This window comes from Mustelus asterias, chromosome 12 (assembly GCF_964213995.1).
Source record: "Mustelus asterias chromosome 12, sMusAst1.hap1.1, whole genome shotgun sequence".
Classification (NCBI taxonomy): domain Eukaryota; kingdom Metazoa; phylum Chordata; class Chondrichthyes; order Carcharhiniformes; family Triakidae; genus Mustelus; species Mustelus asterias.
Window position 1 is genome coordinate 66,938,071 of NC_135812.1, and position 25,030 is coordinate 66,963,100.

General features: G+C 42.4%; 1 protein-coding gene across 1 annotated transcript in view; it reads right to left on the reverse strand.

The window, feature by feature from the left end:
• LOC144501534 (myosin-4-like) overlaps positions 1 to 24,668 on the reverse strand; it is a 33,881-nt gene extending 9,213 nt beyond the window's left edge. The window contains exons 1-30 of the mRNA XM_078225355.1: positions 24,643 to 24,668; positions 23,901 to 23,952; positions 19,230 to 19,445; positions 18,978 to 19,121; positions 18,713 to 18,869; positions 16,842 to 16,869; positions 16,613 to 16,727; positions 13,842 to 13,934; positions 13,617 to 13,680; positions 13,414 to 13,512; positions 12,916 to 13,019; positions 12,689 to 12,827; positions 9,408 to 9,526; positions 9,147 to 9,296; positions 7,186 to 7,356; positions 6,742 to 7,045; positions 6,560 to 6,630; positions 6,107 to 6,194; positions 5,805 to 5,922; positions 5,045 to 5,168; positions 4,819 to 4,955; positions 4,452 to 4,707; positions 3,505 to 3,747; positions 2,971 to 3,147; positions 2,721 to 2,866; positions 2,541 to 2,631; positions 2,063 to 2,452; positions 1,847 to 1,973; positions 1,628 to 1,746; positions 651 to 847 (exon numbers count right to left, since the gene is read on the reverse strand). Coding sequence (XP_078081481.1) covers positions 651 to 847; positions 1,628 to 1,746; positions 1,847 to 1,973; positions 2,063 to 2,452; positions 2,541 to 2,631; positions 2,721 to 2,866; positions 2,971 to 3,147; positions 3,505 to 3,747; positions 4,452 to 4,707; positions 4,819 to 4,955; positions 5,045 to 5,168; positions 5,805 to 5,922; positions 6,107 to 6,194; positions 6,560 to 6,630; positions 6,742 to 7,045; positions 7,186 to 7,356; positions 9,147 to 9,296; positions 9,408 to 9,526; positions 12,689 to 12,827; positions 12,916 to 13,019; positions 13,414 to 13,512; positions 13,617 to 13,680; positions 13,842 to 13,934; positions 16,613 to 16,727; positions 16,842 to 16,869; positions 18,713 to 18,869; positions 18,978 to 19,121; positions 19,230 to 19,433 — 4,175 coding nt within the window. The 5' untranslated portion in view covers positions 19,434 to 19,445; positions 23,901 to 23,952; positions 24,643 to 24,668. The remainder of the gene's footprint in view (positions 1 to 650; positions 848 to 1,627; positions 1,747 to 1,846; positions 1,974 to 2,062; positions 2,453 to 2,540; positions 2,632 to 2,720; positions 2,867 to 2,970; positions 3,148 to 3,504; positions 3,748 to 4,451; positions 4,708 to 4,818; positions 4,956 to 5,044; positions 5,169 to 5,804; positions 5,923 to 6,106; positions 6,195 to 6,559; positions 6,631 to 6,741; positions 7,046 to 7,185; positions 7,357 to 9,146; positions 9,297 to 9,407; positions 9,527 to 12,688; positions 12,828 to 12,915; positions 13,020 to 13,413; positions 13,513 to 13,616; positions 13,681 to 13,841; positions 13,935 to 16,612; positions 16,728 to 16,841; positions 16,870 to 18,712; positions 18,870 to 18,977; positions 19,122 to 19,229; positions 19,446 to 23,900; positions 23,953 to 24,642) is intronic.
• Between the last annotated feature and the right edge of the window lie 362 nt (positions 24,669 to 25,030).

Genomic DNA, 25,030 nt, shown 5'->3' on the forward strand with positions numbered 1-25,030 from the left:
CACAGCGATTAGCACTACTGCCTCACAGCGCCAGAGAGCCGGGTTCGATTCCCGGCTTGGGTCACCGTCTGTGTGAAATTTGCATGTTCTCCTTTTGTCTGCGTGGGTTTCCTTCAGGTGCTCCAGTTTCCTCCCACAGTTCAAAGATGAGCAAGTTAGGTTGATTGGACCTTAGTGTTAAAAGATGGGTAAATCAGGTGGATTACCCATGGTAAATGCATGGGGTTATGACGATAGGGCAAAGGGAGGGTCTGGGTGGGATGCCCTTTCGGAGGCTCGTGCAGACCTGATGGGCCAAATTGCCTCTTTCTGCACTGTATGATTCTATGATGTGGGGAGTTCAAAACTAGGAGCAATAATTATACAACGATCACCAATAAATCTTCAAGGAAATTTGAAAGAAGCCTCTTTGGCCAGAGAGTGTTTTGAATGTTGAACTCACTAACACAGAGACAAATAGCATATATGTGTTCATAGAGAAGCTAACTAAATACATGAAGGAGACAGTAATAGAGGGACACACTGATTGGAGTTAGAAAAGGCAGGTTGTATAAAGCATAAAATCACTGCTATGGATCAGCTGGGCAAAATGACCTTATTTCTGTGTTGTAAATTTAATGTAAAAACAAAATATGGTGGTCAGGACATACTTGGCATCTTCCAGTTCCTCCGTGCGCTGAATTGCGTCAGTTTCGTATTTTGTTCTCCACTGAGCGACTTCACTGTTGGCCTTGGACATGCCACGTTGGAGCTCGGCCTTTGCTTCCTGTTCCTCTTCATATTGCTCACGGAGCAAATCACAGTCATGGCGGGAAGACTGCAGAGCATGTGCCAAGGCACCCTTAGCCTTTAAACAAGATATAAATAAAAGGAAATGATCAAGTGGAAATGTCGAAAAAATCTTGTATTTCAAATACTTGAATATGCAAATGGAATTTAAGAATTATTATAATCCTAACTGGCAAATGCATGCTTCATTAATTTGTTGAATCCATGCAGTCTGATACAAGCACTAATACAACATCCATTTGGTCAGTTAACGCACACTACATTATGAGTTTTCCCTATTTTCAACCAGCTGAATGGAAAAATATGTGCCAAATATTTTTCCTCAAAACTTGGTATATGCACTTGGCATCTTGTTAAGCAGTTTATTTTATGTATATCACACAGAAGAGGGTGGCATGGTGGCACAGCGGGTAGCACTGCTGCCTCATAGCGCCAGGAAGCTGGATTCAATTCCAGCTTTGGGTGACTGGCTGTGTGGAGTCTGCACGTTCTCCCCATGTCTGACTGAGTTTCCTCCCGAGTGCTCTGGTTTCCTCCCACAGCCCAAAGATGTACAGGTGAGTTGGATTGGCCATGGTAAATTGACCCTTAGTGTCCAAAGATGTGTGGGTTAGGTGGATTGGCCATGCTAAATTGCCCCTTAGCGTCCAACAATGTGTGGGTTAAGTGGATTGGCCATGGTACATGCACAGGGTTGCGGGGATAGGGAAGAGGGAATGGCCTGAGTGGGATGTTCTTTCGGAGAGTCAGTGTAGACCCGATGGCCCGCTTGACCTCTTTCTGCACTGTAGGGATTCTATGGTTTTGCCACACTCTGACTGCCTGCAGAGTTAAATACCTTCATTTCTTCTTCCAGTTGTCTCTTTAATTCCTCAATCTGTTGAGTGAATGCTTGTTTTCCTCTTGTCAGTTGAGAAACCAAGGAATCCTTTTCTTCCATTTGGCGTGAATATTCGCCTAGGAATAAATTAAGGATTGTCAGCAACCTGGTTTAAAAAATGCAGCACAAATAGCAACATTGAACTGGTAGAAATTCTGACTTTATTGCAATGAATACCATTTTCAGCTTGCAGGCGAGCTTTCTGGGTAGATAGATCATTAACCAGGCGAACATTCTCATCATTCTTCACCTTTGTCTCACTAAGTTGGTCCTCCAGGGTACGACAGAGCTTCTCATAATTAGCCTTTAGGGAAATAGCCACAGTCAATTACACATATTAAACTAAAGAAATTTATCATTTCTTAAGGGATTGAAAGGGTTTTGGAACCATACCTTAGATTTAGTCACAGATTCCATGTTGCTAGCAAGGTCATCAATTTCCATCTTCAACTCACTCTTTTCTTTCTCTAGTTTCTGTTTGACACGTTGCAGGTTGTCGATTTGTTCCCCAAGTTCTGCAACACTATCAGCCTGCTTCTTGCGAAGAGCAGCAGCCGTGGCTTCATGCTGTAGGGTGGACTCTTCCAGATCGCGGCGCATCTTCTGAAATTCTGCTTCTCGTTTCTTGTTCATTTCAATCTGTGCTGCAGTGGCACCGCCAGCTTCTTCTAGACGTTCACTGATCTCTTCAAGTTCCCGAGCAAGATCAGCTCTCTGTTTCTCAGTCTTGGCACGAGTGGCACGTTCAGCTTCAATTTCTTCTTCAAGCTCTTCAATACGAGCCTAAAATAAGTATTGATACATCTTACATTTCTCATTGTACACAATTTGCTTAAAATCCTGCGAACTTTCTTTATATATCACGACTTACCTGAAGCTCTTTGATTTTCTTTTGCAGCTGAGTGGCTAGGACCTGCTCATCCTCAATCTTGCTTAATAGTTGACTAATTTCAAATTCCTTTCTGTAATAGAAATGGATCAATTTAAGTAAGTGCATACTGAAAAATGATACAATGCAGCAATTGAAAAGAGCAGGGTCAATTATTCTCACTTTTTCAGCTTCTCATCTATTTGCTGCTTGTCATTTTCCAAATCCATTATAGTTTCTTGAGCTAGTTTCAGATCACCTTCCAGTTTTCTCTTGGACCTTTCAAGATCCATGCGCAGCTTCTTCTCTTGTTCCAGAGACCCTTCGAGCTGATAGGTATAGATTAAAGGCAAGCACACACATTCAGAATGAGTTCAGGAAGAAGAGAAGAAAAGACCTGCAATCGAGTTATGTTACATTTACAGACACTTACATCGTCAACTTGCTGTTCCAGCTTTGCTTTGGCTTTGGTGAGAGTGTTGACTTTGTCTTCCTCAGCTTGGAGATCATCCAACGTCTGCTGGTGGGCCTCTTGTAGAGCTTTCTTTTCCTTTGATAACTTGACAATGCTTTCATCTAGAGTAGCCATTTCTTCCGTAAGGTTTTTGACCTGTTTTGAACAAAAGAACATGTAAATTCCACTGCTTTCTACAACATCCAGAGTCGTTAATTATTTTATCACGGTCTGGGAAAAACATCCATGTGTTTCACCATTCTATAAAATTGTCAATATTTAATATTCTGAAAAATAAAATGAACATGTCGCCCAGTGCCTGAAAATATAATACCTTAATCTTTTTTTATATTCATTCAAGGGATGTGGGCATTGCTGGCTAGGCCAGCACTTGTTGTCCATCCTTCATTGCTCTTGAGAAGGTGGTGGTGAGCTGCCTGCTTGAACCACTGCAGTCCATGCAGTGTAGGCAGTAGGAATCTATGAGCTGTAGGAATCAATGTCTGTTCATACCTTGTTTTCTGTCGCATGTTTCTCCTTTTCAACTTTGGCTAAGGTAAGCTCCAGGTCATCAATATCTTTCTTCAGTTCTGAGCATTCATCTTCCAATTTTCTCTTCTTGGCTGTGAGCTCGGCATTTATTTCTTCCTCATCCTCCAGCCTTTCGTTTGATTCTTTAAGCTTAGCCTCGAGCTGAATTTTGTTTTTAATGAGCCCCTCGCATCTTTCTTCAGCATCTGCCAGAGTTTCACTTTCCTGACAGATAAAATGTGCATTCTTACTACTTTTCAATAACAAGAAGGAATATAAAAAAACATCATTGGACTTGTAAACCTTGACTAACCCATCTAGCCTACACATCTTTGGACACTAAGGGGCAATTTTAGCGTGGCCAATCCACCTAACCTACACATCTTTGGACTGTGGGAGGAAACCGGAGCACCCGGAGGAAACCTGCGCAGACACGGGGAGAATGTGCAAACTCCACACAGTCACCCAGTTGACTCCGTCTACATTTCTGCTGCCTTGGAAAAGGAGCCAGCATAATTAAGGACCCCACACACCCTGGACATACTCTCTTCCACCTTCTTCTGTTGGGAAAAAGATACAAAAGTCTGAAAACATGTACCAACTGACTCAAGAACAGCCTCTTCCCTGCTGCCATCAGACTTTAGAATGGTCTTATCATATATTAAACTGATCATTCTCTTCACCCTATCTGTAACTGCAACACTATATTCTGCACCCTCTCCTTTTCTATTCCCCTATGTACTCTATGAATGGTATGTTTTGTCTGTATAGTGCGCAAGAAACAATACTTTTCACTGTATCCCAATACATGTGACAGTAATAAATCAAATCAAATCACCCAAGGCTGGAATCCAATCTGGGTCCCTGGTGCTGTGAGACAGCAGTGCTAACCAGTGTGCCGCCCCAATATGTGCAATAAGAAAACTTACCGACTGTACTTGAAGAAGCAGGTCATTCTTTTCCTGTACCAAAGACACCATTTTCTCCTCTAATTCCTTCCTTCTTGCTTCAGATTTAGCAAGTGCTTCTTTAGTTTTCTCAAACTCCACTTTCATATTCGCCATTTCCTTCTCAGATTCTGCACTCCTTAGAAGAGGCTTGATTTTGAAGAACAGTTTCATCCACGGCCAATGCTTGACATTCATGAATGCACGGACGTTGTACTGCAAGGTAAAGACAGCTTCCCTGGAGGAAACAATAGTAAACAGAATTGTACAAACAATGTCAGTATGCACCTTTCTTGGTTTTCCATCACTTAAAACAATAGGTATTGCCGTGCACGTAGATTAACTTCACCTTCTCTCCACCATCCTCGTGAATTCAACTCTCATGAGATGTCCACGGCTGACGGCTTGTATACGGGTAACAAGTTCTGCCAACTTGTCATCTCTCATTTCTTCAAGAGTACCCAGGAGACCAGCTTTGAAAAACACCTTTAATTCAACAAAGAATTTCACATAGTGACAAAAGTCCCTTTGGCAAATGGTAAAATGTCAGGCACATTTACAAAACAGCTTCTGACCTTAGTATGGCCAAACCTATACTGGGTATGATCAACATCGATGGAACCCAAGAGTTTTTCAGATGCCTTCTTGCTGTCGATGAACTGTCCTTCAGGAATTGCACTTGCATTCAAAATCCTGTATCTGTTATATACAACATTTGAGAATCTTAAGAAATGCAACTTTACAGCTTATTTTCAATGAATCATTGTGCATTTTCTTTTTATTTGTTCATGGGATGTGGGCATCGCTGGCTGGGCCAGCATTTATTGCCCATCCCTGAGGGCATTAAAGAGTCAACCACATTGCTGTGGCTCTGGAGTCATATATAAGCCAGACCAGGTAAGGGTGGCAGATTTCCTTGCCTGAAGGACATTAGTGAGCTAGATGCATTTTTACGACAATCAAAAAGTAAAAGTTTATTTATTAGTTACAGGTAGACTTCATTAACACTGCAATGAAGTTACTGTGAAAATCTCTTAGTTGCCACACTCCCGCACCTGTTCGGGTACACTGAGGGAGAATTTAGCATGGCCAATCCACCTGACCAGCACATTTTTCAGATTGTGGGAGGAAACCCACGCAGACACGGGGAGAACATGCAAATCCACACAGACAGTGACCCAAACCAGGAATTGAACCCAGGTCTCTGGCACTGTGAGGCAGCAGTGCTAACCACTGTGCCACTGTGTCATCCCAACAATCAACAGTGGCTTCATGGTCATCATTAGACTTTTAGTTCCAGATTTTTATTGAATTCAAATTACATTAATTCCTTACCTTTGCTTAAAGTCACCATATAGAATTCTGCTTGGAAATCCCTTTCTGCAAATTCGAATTCCTTCAAGCACACCATTACATCTGAGCTGGTGCATGACTAAGTGATTGTCCATGGCACCTAAGAAATGGAAGGAATGATGAGAACAAATTCCTTTTGTTTTGCTTGAGCTGCATTTTTGTTTCAGAAATCAAATTAATTGGATATTCATGAGCGAGTACAAAAAATCTGGGAAAAGAAAAGACTATGTTTTACTTTACTACAAGATTTGTTTTGTTTGACTTATACAGTCTACTTCAATTACCTGGAGTCTTTGTCTCATTGGGGATTATACAACGCACAAAATGTGGGTGTGTGGACCTCAAGTTAGTCATCAGCTTGTTCAAATTTTCCTGTAGAAGACAATTTATCTTGATTACTTACAAGCATTTCCATGAAATTGAATGCAATATTATACTGTATTGTTACAAATTTATGGGGCTGTTCCAATCAGTGGTTAATCCGTCTAGTCTTGAATCTGTTTTTTTATTCTAACAGACAATGTAACCAGCGTGGGAAAGTTACAGAAGGTTCCCCATACTGAAGCTCCATTCTACTCTTTTTTAATTACAATCGTGAAACACTATGACTATGTATAGCTTTCTCTCCACCCCCCCCACCGGGGCATGGACATAGTGGGCCGAATAGCCTCCTTCTGGGAAATGATCACTCCATGACTAAAATCATGCAGTCCTGACATATTATAAGGAAAACATACCCTAAACAGAGCCGAGACAGTCTGGAAAGATGAACCCTTCTTTTTGCCTCCCTTCTTGCCAGAAGCTTCAGCTGCAAAGGATAGTTTCAGTAATCAGTAATGGAAAGTGACAGACAAATATTAGCAGTTTGTCAGCATATTCTCGAAATTAATAAAACCATTGTGAGTGCATCAAATCGTACCTTCCGCACTATGGCCAGTGTAAAGTGCTTGCAAGAGTTTCAGAGATCCCTTCTGAAACAGCCCAATAACAGTTTCATTCAGTGGGTCCTTATTCTTTTCCAGCCAACCAGTGATATTGTAGTCCACAGTGCCAGCGTAGTGGATCAAGGCAAAATGAGCTTCAGCCTTGCCCTTTGCAGGCTTGGGTTTCTGGAAGTTTTTAGTCTTGCCAAGATGCTGGTCATACAGTTTATTTTTGAAAGTAATATCAGAAGCCTTGGGAAACATACACTCCTCTTCCAGGATGGAGAAAATCCCCATGGGCTATTAACAGAAATATAGATGTATTGGAATAAAGTGCATCAGATATTCATTCAATTGTAAGCATATATGACAGCTACAGTTGTATTATGTGTCCATTATTAGCAGTAATTCTTATATGTAATGTATTTTGATTTCCATACCTTTTCAATGAGTTCAATGCAAGCAGCCAGATCCATTCCAAAGTCAATGAATTCCCATTCAATTCCTTCCTTCTTGTACTCTTCTTGTTCCAGAACAAACATGTGGTGGTTGAAGAATTGCTGCAGTTTCTCATTGGTGAAGTTGATACATAACTGTTCCAAGCTGTTGTACTGAATATATGGAGCAATTTAAAGTATTATTTAGTCATTGGATCATCCAAGTTGTTTAAACTAAATTCATAGAGAAGGTATGCACCATTTTACATTTGTAAATAATTCTTCTCTCATGTTTCCCTTTTCGAGTATACGCGTCTGCATTTATAATGGAAATTGTCCATTTACATTCATCACCCTGTAATTGCACCCTACCCCAGTAGAGGTGCTTTTGTGTCACTTATTGGGTGAGAGGTTTACACAGGAATTCCAATCATTATATATGTAAACCTACACATTTTTAGTACATGTGAAAATAGCAACAGAATGAAGATTACAATACATCTGTACACCAGGTCCCACTATTGTTCTCTAACCTAACTTTATCTGAAATCTGCTCATGATCTTGACAAGAAATTGATTAGTGACATATTAAAAAATAATACAACAGCTGCACAACTTATGAATATTTTGGGTGGGATTTTACAGCCTCGCCCATCCCGAACAGTAAAATCCCATGCGAGGTCACTGGACCTTTCCATGTTCCGCCCTTTGCCCGCTCCAATTTCCGTGGTGGTCAGGGTGGTAAAATTCCGACCTTTATGTTACAAAATCACATGTCCATTATTTTAATGAAAAGTACCTATGTAAACTTGTCACCGTGTAAGATGTCACAACTTGCATTGATTTAGCACCTCACATGACCTCAGCATTTTTCAAAGAACTTGATAGCCAATTTGATGCTTTGTACCGCAGTCATTGGTGTAATGTAGGAAACAAGGCAAACAATTTGCACAGTGCAAGGTCACACAAACAGCAATGTCCTGATAATTTGTGTGAGCTGAGGGTAAATTACTGTTTAGGACACTGGACAAGTTCCCCTGCTGTTCTTTGAATAGCAGTGGGATCTTTTACATCTACCTGAGAAAACAAAAGGAGTCACCGTTTAATGCCTTATAGAATCATAGAATCCTATAGTGCAGAATCAGGCCATTTGACCCATCGAGTCTGCACCAACCACAATCCCACTCAGGCCCTATCCCCATAACCTCATGCATTTACCCTAGCTAGTCCCCCTGACACTAAGGGGCAATTTAACATGGCCAATCCACCTAACCCGCACATCTTTGGACTGTGGGAGGAAACTGGAGCACCCGGAGGAAACCCACGCAGAGAATGTGCAAACTCCACACAGACAGTGACCCAAGCTGGGAATCGAACCTGGGTCCCTGATGCTGTGAGGCAGCAGTGCTAACCACTGTGCTGCCTTATCTTAAAAGTAGCACCTCCAACTTCACAATATTCTCTTGTGCCAAACTAAAGTGTCAGCCTGGATTGCATGCTTAAGTCTGTGAAATGGGATTCGAACACACATCCTTCCGATTCAAATATGCGAGTGCTGCCAATCAGTGAGCCATAACTGACACCATAGAATCATGCAGCGCAGAAGAGGCCCTTCAGCCCATCAAGTCCACACTGACAGTAGGAACTCTCATACTCCAAACAGAGGAACTACAATGCCAGCAGCAGATGGGAGTAATGCCACATGACGAATTTACATAAACAGTTTTCATTTTAAACGTGTACCTAGAAATGTATAATGGAAATAAAAAGATAAGACAAAATGGATTACTTTAAACAGAGGATTACTTTGATCAGTGTACTCTGGAGCAATTATTCACCCATACTCTAACTCTGTCACCTGAAGAGTACACTGGGTATTGATTTCCATTTACAAAATGGAGGTAATATCATATAAATAGATATAGGAGGGTAGGTATTGCTAAAAGTTATGTATTGTCTCTTACATCAAAGATTTCAAAGCCTGCAATATCCAGCACACCAATGAAGTACTGCCTGGACTGTTTGGTGTCCAATTGCTGATTGATACGGATAACCATCCACAGGAACATTTTCTCATAGACTGATTTCGCAAGGGCACCAACAGCATTGTTCACCTAACAAGACAAAGTATGCATCAGTGACAGACTGTGTATCAGCAACTTCAGTTAAATCTTCAGAAGCATTTTCACAAGACTCTCTCTTTAGTATCAGAGGGGAATCGATACCTGCTGCACCGTCTGACCCTTTGTCACAAATTCATTGCCGACCTTTACTCGTGGGTAACACAAAGCTTTGAGCAAATCAGCAGAATTGAGACCCATCAGGTAAGCGATCTTGTCAGCAACTAAAAAGGAGAAAAATGGTTCAATCACACTGCAGAGAATGAGACTGGCCATCATGCCTGTGCCAGCTATTTGACAGAACTATCCCATTAATCCCACTACCCTTTCCACATAGTCCTGAAAACATTCCTCTTTCCTGCATTTATCCAATGCCATTTTGAAAGTTACTATTCAATTTACTTCTGCCACTCTGTGCACAATGCATTCCAGATAGTAAAACTAATCATGTAAAGAGCAATTCTCTTCATCTCATTACTTGTTCTCTTGCCAATTATCTTAGAAACCCTGTTATTTGATGGCCAAACCTTCTGCAGCTGGCAATACTTTCTACTGCCTCTATCAAAATAAGTTTTTTTTAAAGTTTATTTATTAGTGTCACAAGTGGGCTTACATTAACACTGCAATGAAGTTACTGTGAAAATCCCCTAGTTGCCACACTCCGGCACCTGTTCAGATACACTGAGGAAGAATTTAGCATGACCAATGCACCTAACCAGCACGCCTTTCACACTGTGGGAGGAAACCGGAGCACCTGGAGGAAACCCACGCAGACACGGGGAGAATGTGCAGACTCTGCATAGACTGTGACCCAAGCTGGGAACTGAACTGGGTCCCTGGTGCTGTGAGGCAACAGTGCTAACCACTGTGCCACCATGATTTTGAAGACCTCTATCATATCTTTCCTTCACTTCCTCTGCTATAGAAAGCTGTCAGAAGTGTTCAGATCAGGCAGCAGCTGTAGAGAGAGAAGCAGAGTTACCGTTTCAGATCGATGGTCTTTGAGATCACTGGCCTGAAACGTTGTCCAGGGTTTTCCTGCAGTTCACACCGGCGGGATCTTCTGGTCCCACTGATGAAGCACCCCCACTGTGGGTTTCCCAGCAGCGTGAGGTACAGTCAATGGGAAATCCCAGTGATAGCAGCGGGAACAGTGGATCCCGTCACCAGTGAATGTCATGCCACCTCCCGTCATGAGAAACACATCATGGGGAGGCCAGAAAATCCCCTTGTTAACTCTGTTTCTCTCTCAGGTATTGCCAGTGTACCGATCAATATTTACCCCTCAATCCACATCACAAAAATAGATGATCTGGCCATCACCTCATTGCTGTTTGTGGGAGTTTGCTGTATGCAAACTGGCTGCCATTCTCCTACATTACAACAGTAACGGCACTTCAGAAGTACTTCATTAGCTGTCAAGCATTTTGAAACATCCAGTGGTCATGACAAAAAAATTATATAAATGTAAGTCTTTCTTCTTTGCCCACAGACGCTGTCTGAATGTCCCAGTGAATCTCATTTGCATTCTCTCTAATGCCTTAAAGTCTTTTCTAAATTACAGTGCCCAGAAATGCTTACAACATTACAACAGCTAGAGCCTAACCAGTGATTTCTAATGCTTTAGCATGACTTCCTTGCTTATGCATTAGACATTTCAATTTGTAAAGCCAATGGATCCAGGAGGTTTTTTAACACCTTTCTCAACTTGTCCTGCCACTTTCAAAGATTTGTGGGCATGCACCCCTAGATAGCTCTGTTGCTAAACTCTTTCTGTGCCATTCTGTTTACATTGCTTCTCTTCCTTCAGCCAATCAAAATTCATCCCTTCACAGTTATCTGCCTTGCCTCTGTTCCATGCCTTCCTTTCCTCGAGCCACTTTGTTCCACTTTGAAGTTTCATCTTGGATTTATGTCACTTTATTTATTCAGCAGCACCTCAGATTTAGAATTCTTATCGTTGTGTCCAAATTTCTTCATGCCCACGCCCCCACCCTATTTCCGTAATCTCTGCTCAATCCTCCCTCCTTCTCCTGTTCGGATTTGGAATTCCCATGTCAAGTCTATCATCTCCACTTCACTCACCTCTTCTAAGATCTCTTAAAATCCTACCTCTTTGATGAAGACCCCTCTGTGGCTCGCCGTCAAAGTTTACTTATTATTGAACCTGTGAGGCACTTTGAAATGTTCTAATATCTCAGTTTACTACCATAACCTAACGGTTATGGGTTTCTTCTGAACCTACATCATAGTTATTGCAATGGATTGGGACAAACCCTGAGGAAATTTAGCCCCAGTGCTGCCGAAAGGATTTCGCTGAAGTGTCTTGGTGGTTGTGTGAAATTCCCAGATTTATCTCCATTCAAATCAAAAGAAATCCCAGCTGCGCAAATAGTAATTCACAAACCTGAACTGTGTAACATGCAAGTGAAGCATTGGTGAAAATATACCTACCTTTGTCTTATAAACATATTCTTAGAAGATAGGAGCAGGAGGAGGCCATTTGGCCCTTCGAGCCTGCTCTGCCATTCACTATGATCATGGCTGATCATCCAACTCAATAGCCTAATCCTGCTTTTTTCCCCATAACCTTTGATCCCAATAGAAAAACAGTCATGGGGAGCAATAGGACATGATGAATTAAGAATAATGCTCAAAACAAATCACAAAATTTAAGTGTATTTGTTATTTTTTTCCTCTCTCATGTGAACCAGAGGTATTAGGAGGAATCTTTTATCTAGTTGTATAATCAGGAATGCATTGCTTGAAAGGCTGGTCAAAGCAGATTCAACAGTAACTTTCAAAGTGAATTTGATAAATAGTTGAAGGGGATACACTTAGAGGATTATGGGTGAAAAAACAAGGGAATGGATTATTGGGCACTTCTACCAAGGAAGCAGCACAAATGTGATGGGCCAAATAGCCTCGTCACAAAACAAGAGAACATGAAACACGGAATGTTGCCCTCCCATGCAAATGACGGTAGCACTGCAGCATGTCACTTAGCACAAATTCTCACTGAACAATCTAACATCAGTAGAACATTTGAAATCCCTTATTGTTAGCAAGCACAATTTGTTATTAAAAATAGCACACGAACAGCTGAGTGTAGTCTTAATGAGAGGATTAATATAAGAGATGGCATGCACCAACAGCACAGATTTGACAAAAGGTCATTCCTCAAAACAGGTGGATAATTGTGTTCTATTACCAATGCATCTGCTGAAGATGAAGTCAAGTTCACACTGATGAATTAATATCCTTTGCCCCATTCCACTTATGAAAATTTACCATCCAATTGTGCTGTGTCTAAAATTTGAGGTGCAAAAAATATCATCTTTGATGCTTTACAATGTTCCAAATCTATGAAATTGCTTTCATGATACCTTCAGTGCCATCAGGTTCAGCTTGTTCCTCTCGTTGCTTCTGCTTGAACTTAAGGTTGCCATAGTGCATTACTGCACCGGTGAGTTTGTAGATGCCGATCTTTTCATCATTTGTAAAGCCCAAAATGTCAATGGCTTCCTAGAGGCCAACAGGAACATCCAGTAAAATTATAGTGCTCTGAAAATGCACTGAATTTTAAATTAACAGCCATGGAGATTTAACTTACATCAGTAGCCATGAGCTCCTCATCATCACTAATACTGGCAACAGTAATCTCACCCTGGCTAACAAAATGGAAGTCATAGGGGTTGGTGGTAATCAGTAACATTTCTGAAATCAAACAACAGATTTAGATTGCAGCACATTCATAGAATCTTAGAATCCTACAGTGCAGAAGGAGGCCATTCGGCCCATCAAGTCTGCACTGACCACAATCCCATCCAGGCCCTATCCCCATAACCCCATGCATTTACCCTAGCTAGTCCCCCTGACACAAAGGGGCAATTTAGCATGGCCAAACCACCTAACACGCACACCTTTGGACTGTGGGAGGAAACCCACGCAGACACGGGGAGAACGTGCAAACTCCACACAGACAGTGACCCGAGCCAGGAATTGAACTCAGGTCCCTGGTGCTGTGAGACAGCAGTGCTAACATTAATAGCTTAATAAAAAAAAAACAACAATTGGTGGAACTTTCAAGAAAGTTACTGTTAAGACTTACCAATAAGTTCTGGTTTTTTGTTGCATGCAACCTGGTAGAAAATGTGATAGCTTCTTTCAGCTTTCAACTGGAATGTAACTCTGGATTTTTCCAGCAGATCTGCATTGGGAGCATCAGAACTAATTAAGAACACTGCCTCCCCAGTAAGTTAATTGCAACATTTAAAACTTCAATTCGTACATGTGAACCAGATGAATACTTACAAGTTTCAATATCAGCGGAGGCCAGTTTTCCTGTGGCTCCAAAGTGAATTCTGATGAATTTACCCTTAGAATTAGAATGACAGAAAACACTGGTTAACATTGCTCGAGCGATGTCTCACAAACGGAGTGTTATGTGCATGACTAGGGACTTTTTTTGTAGTCAATTTCCTATAGATATAAGTGAAGTCTCTTAACATCTCATGTTAATGCTGCCCAAATACTTACAAAGCGAGATGAATTGTCATTTCTCACTGTCTTGGCATTACCAAAAGCTTCCAGCAGGGGGTTAGCCTGGATGATTTGATCCTCCAGAGTTCCCTGGAAGTAGATTTGACAAGTGTTAATAATTAAAAAACTAACTAACTTGAATCAAAGATGCAAACACATGAATATTTAACTGGCATGTATATAAAAAGGAAACATCGGGTTTGATTTCTTTGTGAGAACAAATGTGATTACAAAGCCATTTGCTGGAGATGTTTAAGAGATGGGACAGAAAACAAACTGTAGTCAAGGGGTCCAGAATGAAGGATATAAAAACTTGGAACAGGGAGAATAAACTTTCTTTTTATTCAGGGGGCTGTGAGGCTGTAGAATGTATTACCTGAGATAGATGCAGTGACTGCTCTTGCCTGTTTCCATTCGTAACTAGCTAAACTCAGCCAAAGTATCACTTGCAATGGCTTCTCATCTCATACCTACACCGGTACCCCTGAAGTTCCCCAAAGATCTGTTCTTGGACCCGTTCTATTTCTCATATACCTGTTATCCCTTGGCATCCAAAAGCACCGTGTTAGTTTTCACCGTGTTAGTTGCACTGTTTCTAAATTGTCAGACTGTTTATCTGACATCGAGTATTGGATCCCTCTCCCTGGCCACTGCAAGGCTAATGCAGACTGTCTATAACATATTTGATCCTGAGATGAGCTTCTGACCGCATATTGGCACCATCACTAACAGCACCTATTTCCACCTCTATAACATCAGCTGTCCTTGTACCTGTCTCAGCTCAGCTGCTGTTGGAACCCTAATTCATGCCTTTGTTACCTCTGGACTCAACTATTTCAATGCAATCCTGGTAGGTCTCCCACATTCTACCCGACATAAATTTGAGGTCAACCAAAACTCTGCTGCCAATGTCATAACTCGCACTGAGTTCCATTCACCTATCACCCCTGTGCTTGCTGACCTATATTGGCTCCCACTCAAACAATGTCTTGACTTTAAAATTCTCATCCTTGGGTTCAAACCCCTCCAAGGTCTTGCCTCTCCTATAATCTGCTGCAGCCCCACCAACTTCTTCACTCAACTAATTCTGGTATCGCCAATTTTAATTACTCCACCTTTGGTGGCTGTGCCTTCAGCTGTCCGGGCCCTAAGCTCTGGAATTCCCTCCCTCGACTTCTCTACCTCAGTTTCTCCTTTTAAACACTCCTTAAAACGTGCCTCCTTGTCTAAACATTTGTCCATCTGAATATCTCTTTATCATAGAAATCATAGAAACCCTACAGTCCAGAAGGAGGCCATTCGGCCCATTGAGTCTGCACCGACCACAATCCCACCCAGGCCCTACCCCCACATATTTACCCGCTAATCCCTCTAACCTACACATCCCAGGACTCTAAGGGGCAATTTTTAACCTGGCCAATCAACCTAACCCGCACATCTTTGGACTGTGGGAGGAAACCGGAGCACCCGGAGGAAACCCACGCAGACACGAGGAGAATGTGCAAAATCCACACAGACATGTGGCCTGGTGACATATTTTGTTAAGTAATGCACCTGGGAAGCACCTTGGAATGTCTCATTATCATAGAATCATAGAATCCGACAGTGCAGAAGGAGGCCATTCGGCCCATCGAGTCTGAATCGACCACAATCCCATCCAGGCCCTATCCTAATAACCCCATGCATTTACCCTAGCTAGTCCCCGACACTAAGGGGCAATTTAGCATGGCCAATCCACCTAACCTGCACATCTTTGGACTGTGGGAGGAGACCGGAGCACCCGGAGGAAACCTATGCAGACATGGCGAGAACGTGCAGACTCCACACAAATAGTGACCCAAGCCGGGAATCGAACCCGGGTCCTTGGCTCTGTGAGGCAGCAGTGCTAACCACTGTGCCACCGTGCCGTCCTATTAACTTAACTGTGATGTATGAATAAAACCTGCGGTTGAGACCATGTCAAAATTTAAGAATAGAATTGCTGAGCAATTGGTTAAGTAGATGCTTGAAGAAAGGGGAGGATAAGAACAAAGAAACAGGAGCCTGAGCAGATCTCATAGTTCTGTGTGCTTCTCTGCCATTTAATACAATCATGACTGATCTTTGGCTGCAACTCTACTTTCCACCCCACTCCCCTTATACCCTTGATTTCATAAAAGACCAAGAGTGGGATTTTCTGGCTGCACTCGCCCCAAGACCTGAAAATCTCACTCGAGGTCAATGGACCTTTGCATGGTGTGTGTCCCACCCGCTATGATTCCCGTGGCAGGCGGGACAGGAAAATTTCGCCCCCACATCTGTCCATCTCAACCTTAAGTACATTCAACAATGGAGAAACCACAACCCTCTGGGGTAGAGAATTCCAAAGATTCACAATAATTTGAAGAAAGAACATTCTCCTCACCTCAGGCCTAAATGTTCAGCCGCTCATTCTCAGACTGTGTCCCCACATTCCACATTCCTCACCCAGGGGAATGGGAACAGATAGAACTTTAAGTCATGTGGACGATGATCACCAACACTAGCTAGTTAAGCCTAGTGACATTTTCCATGTTGCACTTCCAACATCATTTTATGTAAAATGTTAATCAAAGACCATGGCATAGTTGCATCCAAATGTACACCCTTCTGATGTGCTGCTGATCACCTTGTGCCTGCAAACTATTTCCATTACATTATCAGCAAGGGATTTCCTGCCATTTTATATCTGAACCTTGAGGGGTTTCTTCAGTTTAACCATGCCCTTGAATCAGAGGGTGTTGATTTACCTTGAGTGAACCGACAGCTTGCTCCTTCTTTTTGGCATCGCCACTGGCTGCCACTGAGGCAAAATACTGAATGACACGTTTCGTGTTCACAGTCTTCCCGGCACCGGATTCTCCGCTAGGGGCAGAAAAGGGAAAAAATGAAAAACATTCCAGAGGTCTTTTGTAAAAATCAAAATGAAGTCATAAGTTCCAGGTGCTAAGTATGTATACAAGAACTTAAAAATCTTACGTGATCAGAATAGACTGATTCTCACGGTCTGTGAAAAGAAAAAACAAGTATAACTTAGAGTGTCTAGAAGTCGTCCAGTACACACATTAATAACTTACAAGGATAAGCACCTAAATAGAAAATGTTCTTGTTAGAATACTGCTATCATGTAATCCCAGGAATATCTATATACATATGCAAGTTTTGTTTCATTTTGCATCAACCTAAGAGACCACTATTCCTTGAAGGTGCAGATTACATGAGGAAAGGACAAACAAATAATTAAAAGAGGGCAATGGGTCACATTGTTAAATAATTTAAATTAAAAAGACAAGCCAAAATAAAAGAGCAAACAGCAAGGAGAGACAACTTCATTCCTATGAGAACCAAAGCTGGGTGTTTTAGTTGGAATATGATAAAGAGTAAAGGTAAGGTGCCATCATGGCCATTATATGTCTATTGTATAAATACATGGCAGAGCCACACTGATCACAGGTCCAGCAGTGGGAAAGTAAGTGATATCAAGGGTTTTTAGACTGAAACGTGAGTCAAGCCCTCTTGTATAAGAGCTATGCCTATAATTGGTGAATGGTTGTAAGTCAATGATTGGTCTAGTGAAATGTTGTGGCCTTGGGTAATAGAAAGGGGGTACAAAAACGGAAGACAAATGATCAAGATAGAAAATTTGAGGAGAACAGAGAACAAGCTAGATATTCAGGCCATGGGGAGTGATCAAGACACTTGGAGGAAATGCTAGTTGTACAGATGCTTTGTCTCTACAACTATTTTACAAGCCAAAAATGAGGACACATGATTCTCATATATAACTTGTAAAATACCACCTGAATGCTGCAGCATATCAAGACTTACTTTGTGTTGGATAAAGTTAACTCACTGCCACTAACGTGGATCAACATCAAACCTTTGGCTATCGTGCTTTATGAAAATAAAGAACCCAGCCGTGCAAAATGTCATGACATGGATTTTGCAGTCAAAGCAGGGCCTTTCACCATTGGCCGCAAAGTAAATCTGGCTGAAGAATCGAGCAATCGCTTTGATGACACTGTCATTCCCCAACCTCACCCCCTCCAGCCCCCCTCCCCGTGCATAGATAAGGTGAATAGCCAAGGTCTTTTCCCCAGGGTAGGGGAGTCCAAAACTAGAGGGCATAGGTTTAAGGTGAGAGGGGAAAGATTTAAAAGGGACCCGAGGGGCAACCTTTTCACACAGAGGGTGGTGCGTATATGGACTGAGCTGCCAGAGGTGCTGCTCGAGGCAGGGTATAATTACAACATTTAAAAGACATTTGGACAGGTACATGGATGGGAAAGGTTTGGAGGGATATGGGCCAAACGCAAGCAAATAGGATGAGTTCAGTTTAGGAAACCTGGTCGGCATGGATGAGTTAGGCCAAAGGGCCTGTTTCCATGCTGTATATCTCTATAACTCTATGACTAACTGATTGTAATGATCATCTCTGGGCATTTACTGGCATTGGTCAGCAGTGAGATCATCAGGCGTTTCAGCAGCCAACCAGATTAAAGGATTTCCACAACTTCCAATCAGGAAAATAAAATCACTTTAAAATATTTTTAGGCAGAGCAAATTAAAGATTGGGATAAAGGTAGAAGATAAAATATTCTGACTTTTCAAATAGTTTTTTAAAGAAATCTGCTAATTAATTATTAATCAACACCTGGTCAATATCAATTTTTTTCAGGGGCAGTTCTCTTGCTTATCAAAGGGCAGAGGGGCAATGATGGAGAATGGGGACATTTCCCCATCCACCCCTCCCACCCACTCCCGTGAAAATCAGCGGGATTTAATTTAAACTGATGAAATGCCAAACTAGATGTTCATTGCTGCAATTACAAATGATAAATCCAGTTTACCGGTTTGCATGAACTGATAGGCGTTGTCAGAGATGGAGAAGATGTGTGGAGGAGTCTCTTGTCGCTTCTTGCCTCTGTAACCGGTCACCACCTCGGGGTTGTACACTGGTAGCCACTTGTAAGGGTTCACCGTGACACAGAACAACCCAGAGTAGGTCTACAGTAAGAGAATCAGAAAATCAGAGAAGCGCTTCAAAATTCTGTTCAAACCTTCTTGCAACAAGTAGTGTTTGTGCTTTGAACTCTCAATGGAGGACTGACTTACATAGATCATCCAGGCTGCATAACGCTCTTTGAGGTTGAACAGCACGGCTGGTTCACTCAGGTGGGTCATCATGGCCATATCTTCGATTTTATCGAATTTTGGAGGATTCATTGGGAAGACCTGGTCATCTTTAAGAGTCACAGTCTGCAAAAAGAACCAAAAGATCTCGATCTTAGGTTCTGTGGGAAATGAACGTGATACGATTAAAACTTCCTTAAAGTTTAACTAAGCTGTCCCCCCTGAAGTACATACCTGCTTGTCCTGGGTTTCAACGACGATTTTACCACCATCCTTGCTCTTGATCGTGCCTTTAGTGAATTCCTGTTTTGGGTCGACGCAGTAGCACGCAGTCTTCGCCTCGAAGGGGCGATTTTGGGCCTCAATTCGTTCCTTCTCAGGCTTTCGGAGGAAAGTCGCCGCCACCCCAAACACGGCCATTTCCGCATCCGAGCTCATGGTCGCAGTTTACTGTCAAAACCAAAACCAAACTCCAGAATGTTATTGAAAGGTATTTTTTTTTAATGAATTTCAGCCCAATAACAATGTTCGCCTGTATCCCCCACATGTCCATTTTGCATTGCATCCATTAAGCTGCAAAGGACAATAGTTGTATTTTTTTTAAAGAACTGGGTTAGCTTTTTTTCTTTCATTTACGGGATGTGGGCATTGCTGGCTGGGCCAGCATTTTTTGCTCATTCCCAACTGCCCTTCATTTCAGTGAGCATTTGAAAGTCAACCACACTGTTGTGCATCTGGAGTCACATGTAGGCCAGACCAGGTAAGGACGGCAGATTTCCTTCTCTAAAGTACATTGTGTGGAGATGCCAGCGTTGGACTGGTGTGTGGGGGGCGGGGGAGTGGCACAGTAAGAAGTCTCACATCACCAGTTTAACGTCCATCAGATTTATTTGGAATCAGGAGCTTTTGGAATGTTGCTCCTGACCACTCACCTGAGGAAGGAGCAGCGTTCTGAAAGCTCGTGATTTTAACTTGGTGTTGAGAGACTTCTTACTAAAGGACATCAGTGAACCAGATGGGTTTTTACGACTATCAACAATGGTTCATAGCCATCAATAGACTTTTTAATTCTAGATTTTTATTGAATTAAATCCACCATCTGCTCTAGTGGGATTCAAACATGTGGCCCCAGAGCATTACCCTGGTTTCACTGATTACTAGACCAGTAAAAATACCACTATGCCACCACCTCAATTAAATAAATAAAGCACAAAAATACTGGAAATTCGGTAGGTAATTCCAAATACTACAAGAAATTAGCCTATTTTGGGTTAATTCCCCTTTGTTACATGGTCATCATTAGGCTTTTTAATTCCAAATTTTTATTGAATTCAAATATCACCATCTGCCATGGTGGATTTGAATTTGGGTCCCCAGATCTTGCCTTGGTTCTCTGGATTAATAATCCAGTGACAATACCACTACACCATTGCCTCCCCCATAACACATTTTCCATGACTAATCAACCCAACTTGCACATCTTTTGAACAACAAGTTGCAATTTAGCATGGCCAATCTACATCTTTGGAGTGTGGAAAGAAACTGGAGCACTGGGTGGAAACCCATGCAGACATGGGGAAAGGTGCAAATTCCACACAGGCAACTCTCCAAACACACTATGCCAACCAAAATGTTGACAAATTCCTGGTGGGGGCATTTAGTCCTTGCTTCTGTTTTAATTGTGCCGGAATCACAGACTAATACTGGTATTCTCCCAACATTTATGTAGGTAGTGCTGGTGGAAGCAGACAGGACCTGCTGAGATGATGGTCCTGATAACAAAACGTTTAAATGGAAATATGCTAAAGATGTTTCTTGACGATTTCAAGAGGGGATGTGTGTTATAGTGGTAATGTCACATGACTTTAGCGATCCAGCGCTAACCTTCCTGGGACAGAGGTTTACATTCCCACCATGGCGGCTGGTTGAAATTCAATTCAATTCATAAATTTGGAATTAAAGGCTAGTAATGACGACCATGAAACAAAGAACGAAGAACAGTATAGCACAGGAACAGGCCCTTCAGCCCACCAAGCCTGTGCTGACATATTACGCCTTTCTAAACTAAAGACCTTTTTTCTCTACACAATCCATATCCCTCTATTCCCATGGTGATGAAAACGGATCTGGTTCACTGGTTCCCTCGAGTCTGCCATCCTCACCTGGTCTGGCCTTTCCATGACAGCAATGTGGTTAACTCTTAAGTGGCCTTGCAAACCATTGAGTTGCATCAAATTACAGCAAATGAAAGCAGGAAAGGGAATGAAACTGGAAGGACCACCTGGATTGACCTAGGCAAAGTAAACAACATCATCCTGACTTGGAGCAATGTCACTGTTCCTTCACTGATGCTGGGTCAAAATCCTGGAACTCCCTTCCTACAGCACTGTGGGTGTATCTATCTGACACCACATGGGCGGCAATGGTGCAAGGAAGTGGTTCACTACCACCAAGGGCAATTAAAGATGGGCAATAAATGCTGACCAAGCCTCATATTAAAGAAAAGTGATGATGTTGTGGCTATTTCCTTTGGTAGCTTGTTCCATTCCAGGATTGTCACGGGAAAGCAAGATTGTTGATACGCAAATGGATACAAATGGACTTTGTAGTTGGTATGGATGACTACCTTGTGTTTTGTCATTGGAGGAGATCAGGTAATTGTTCCTGCCAATTCCACAGTATTTTAAAGAACATGGCAGTCTAATTCTCTCCTTCCTTTGCTGCAGTGGTTTCCATTCCAAATCTATGATCAAAGATGCGATACTGATCTATTCTCTGTACTGATTTATGCAGGATCTTGCTGCATGTCTTTAGATCACTTCAATCTTATTTTTATTCTGGCCATGTAAATAAGAGTTCTTTATACACACTGTATGTGAGCAATTCTGATACCAATTGACCTGACCCATGCAAAATGCTTTCCACATGAAAGTGACACAGAGAGTCAGTCTGCCTGCCAAATATTGGGAAACGAGAAATGTCAAATCCTCTCTAATAGGATTCACAGACACGGAGTTCAAGCCAGATCCTAAAAGTGTTCAGGTGCCCACTTATTAGGACTTGGTGTAGGCTCCCAGCTGGCATAGTGGAGATAAAGTCTTGCAATGACTTAAGCGACAAGTTGGGGCTGGGTTGTAGATTTTCTAAACGGATGAGTTGAGGTGAGCCAACTTGCTTTCCTTGTTTCTGCATTGTGTTTTTAATGCTGGTATCCCTGAGAGTGGGCGGCACGGTGGCACAGTGGTTAGCACTGCTGCCTCACAGTGCCAGGGACCTGGGTTCAATTCTGGCCTTGGGTGACTGTCTATGTGGAGTTTGCACGTTGTCCCCGTGTCTGCATGGGTTTCCTCTGAGCGTTCCGGTTTCATCCCACAGTCCAAAGATGTGCCAGTTAGGTGGATTGGACATTCTAAATTGTCCCTTAGTGTCCAAAGATGTGTTGGTTAGGTGGATTCGCTGTGGCAAAGATGCAGGGTTATGGGGATAGATCGGAGGGAAGGGCCTGGGTGGGATGCACTTTTGGAGAATGGGTGCAGACTCAATGGGTGAATAGTCTCTTTCTGCAATCTAGTGGTTCTATTATTCTAAATCCATCACTGCCAGAAGGTGCCCAGAAAATGGCTCAGGGTGAAACATCAGTTGGCAATGAGCTTTTGGACGAAACACACATACCATCATAGAATAGAATCCCAACAGTACAGAAGGAGGCTATTCGACCCATCGAATCTGTACCGACCACATCCCACCCAGTTCTATTCCCACAACCCCACACATTTATTCTGCTCATCCTCCTGACACTAAGGAGCAATTTAGCATGACCAATCAACCTAACGCTCACATCTTTGGACTGCGGGAGGAAACTGGAGCACTCGCAGGAAACCCACGCATACACGGAAAGAATGTGCAAACTCCAACAGTCACCCAAGGCTGGAATTGAACCTGGGTCCCTGGCGCTGTGAGGCAGCAGTGCCAACCACTGTGCCACCATACTCATAACTTTAGTTCTGCATGCGTGCCCGTGCCCAAAGCAATGTAGTTGAGTTAACAGGCTGCAGATACTGGTCTCAGGCCAGCAGTTGTGGTATAACTGGAGTGGCAGCAATAAAATGTGGGCAGCATCTGTGGAGTCAGTCTGCTGAGCATCCAGCGTCAAATCCCTACAGATCTGAGATCTATAGTCTCCGTATTAATTACGCCTGAAATATTCCTTGCTGGTACCATCAGAGAAAGGCAGAATACTTGTAACAATATCTTTGTTTTTGGCAAGAAGTCAAGCCAAACACTTAGCGACTCACAATGTTGACCAAAGTTACAGGAACTCCAGGCTTTTTTTAAAGTTTTAAAATACATTTCAGTAAACCATTCACCATTCTCCGAATATATATTGCACACCGCAAGATATCTCCAATAATGGAAGTATCGTTTGTTACGAGACTTTGTAAAGCTAGCTAGGTTGTTTCTTTCTGTACAGCACCTGCTGTTGCCCTACATCTTTGTACTGCCACTGATACATGTTAGTATCACATTCAGAAGCAGCACTGGCATCCACATTATTCACACAATTGCACAGTTGCTCTTTGAAGGCGACAATTTGTGTTTAGCAACAATGCATTTCCAGAGTAGTTACCAGTAGACACAGTGCGCCGTTCCAGCTCATCTTTCTCGATTCCCTTTTGTGTGATGTCTACATTTACAAGAAGAAAAAGTCTTCCTATGTTTGTTCGGCTGCATGCAAGTGCGATTTGCTGAACGCGAACTATCTTAGTGAGACATCTTGAGCATGTTATGCCCCTGTAACGCCACATACAATCACCATCCCTAATGTCATAGGGTGCAGCCGCTTTGACAACCAACTCGGTTCATTTGATACATCAGAAAGCAAAGTTCATGCGCACACAATCTTACCTTGTTCGATTCAAGTAGCTGGAAATAGTAGACCTTAGACAGCCGCCAGAAGCTGTATTTACAAGCAAAGAGAAGTGTTAAGTGTGAATGTGTTGCATTGACGGGGAAAGACTTTGCTTTGAACAGGGACTGAAAGTCCGTAGTAAGGTGAGAGTGCGCTTCGACCGCGATTTTAGGAGGTCTCCCCCACCTCATTCCTTTCAGTACAACAGATAACAGCTCTGCCGCTCTGTTTAGCCAACATATGGGCGGAACTTCCTTCTGCAGCTCACCGTTTTATAACGTGGCTTCAGAGTCAGATGTTCCCCAGTGTTACCCATCAAGTTTCCTTCGATGTTTCGAGTCTGATTGCAGGATACATGAGCAGCAATAGACATGGCTTCGCTGCTGGTTAGTATCTACCTAGGCTATTCAATCAATATGCGATTGTTGCAATTCAACTCTACTGGGATAATTATTGATTATTTTTTTTAAAAATCGAGGCACATTAAACAGGATAGGAACGAAGAGGCAATGGAAAAAGGCAATCAGACAGGTAATGTGGTTAAAAGAAAATGTTAAAACGTGCACTATGGGCTGGGGTCTGTAGTATCGATATAACAAATAGAAATAGTATTTTTGTTATTTCCCTAAGGATGTTTTTTTCCAACAGCATTAACGATTGCAAAGCTAACGTTAAATAATTAAGCCCATTCCATGATGGATGCATAACTTGGGCGAGAGAGGACTCATCAGAACCTACCTTGCTGTTCCACCCAATTGGAGGATGCCCAGTGCATCCACTACACTGGCTTTTAAAACAAGAATGTTGCCGACTCAGCGGCTGTCATCTCCAAATATGGAGAGGGCAACAATTGGCCTGATCCGTTGTTTCTGGCGACGTTGTCAACTATCATTTTCAGAGGGGAGAGTTATAATTAGTAGAAAAGTGTGTAAGCCCTCAGATATTGGAATGATCAAGTCGTAAATCTTGCTGCCATTAAAAAAAAGGTCGGCCTATCTGACGCGGTTTCCACAGCCACAGAGGTGGTTATATAAACCCAGTGAGTGATACCGATGCTAACTTGTGTGTTAGTGATGCCGCGATGATGTCTGTTCTGAATTAATGCATCATTTGTTATGAAGCTCAA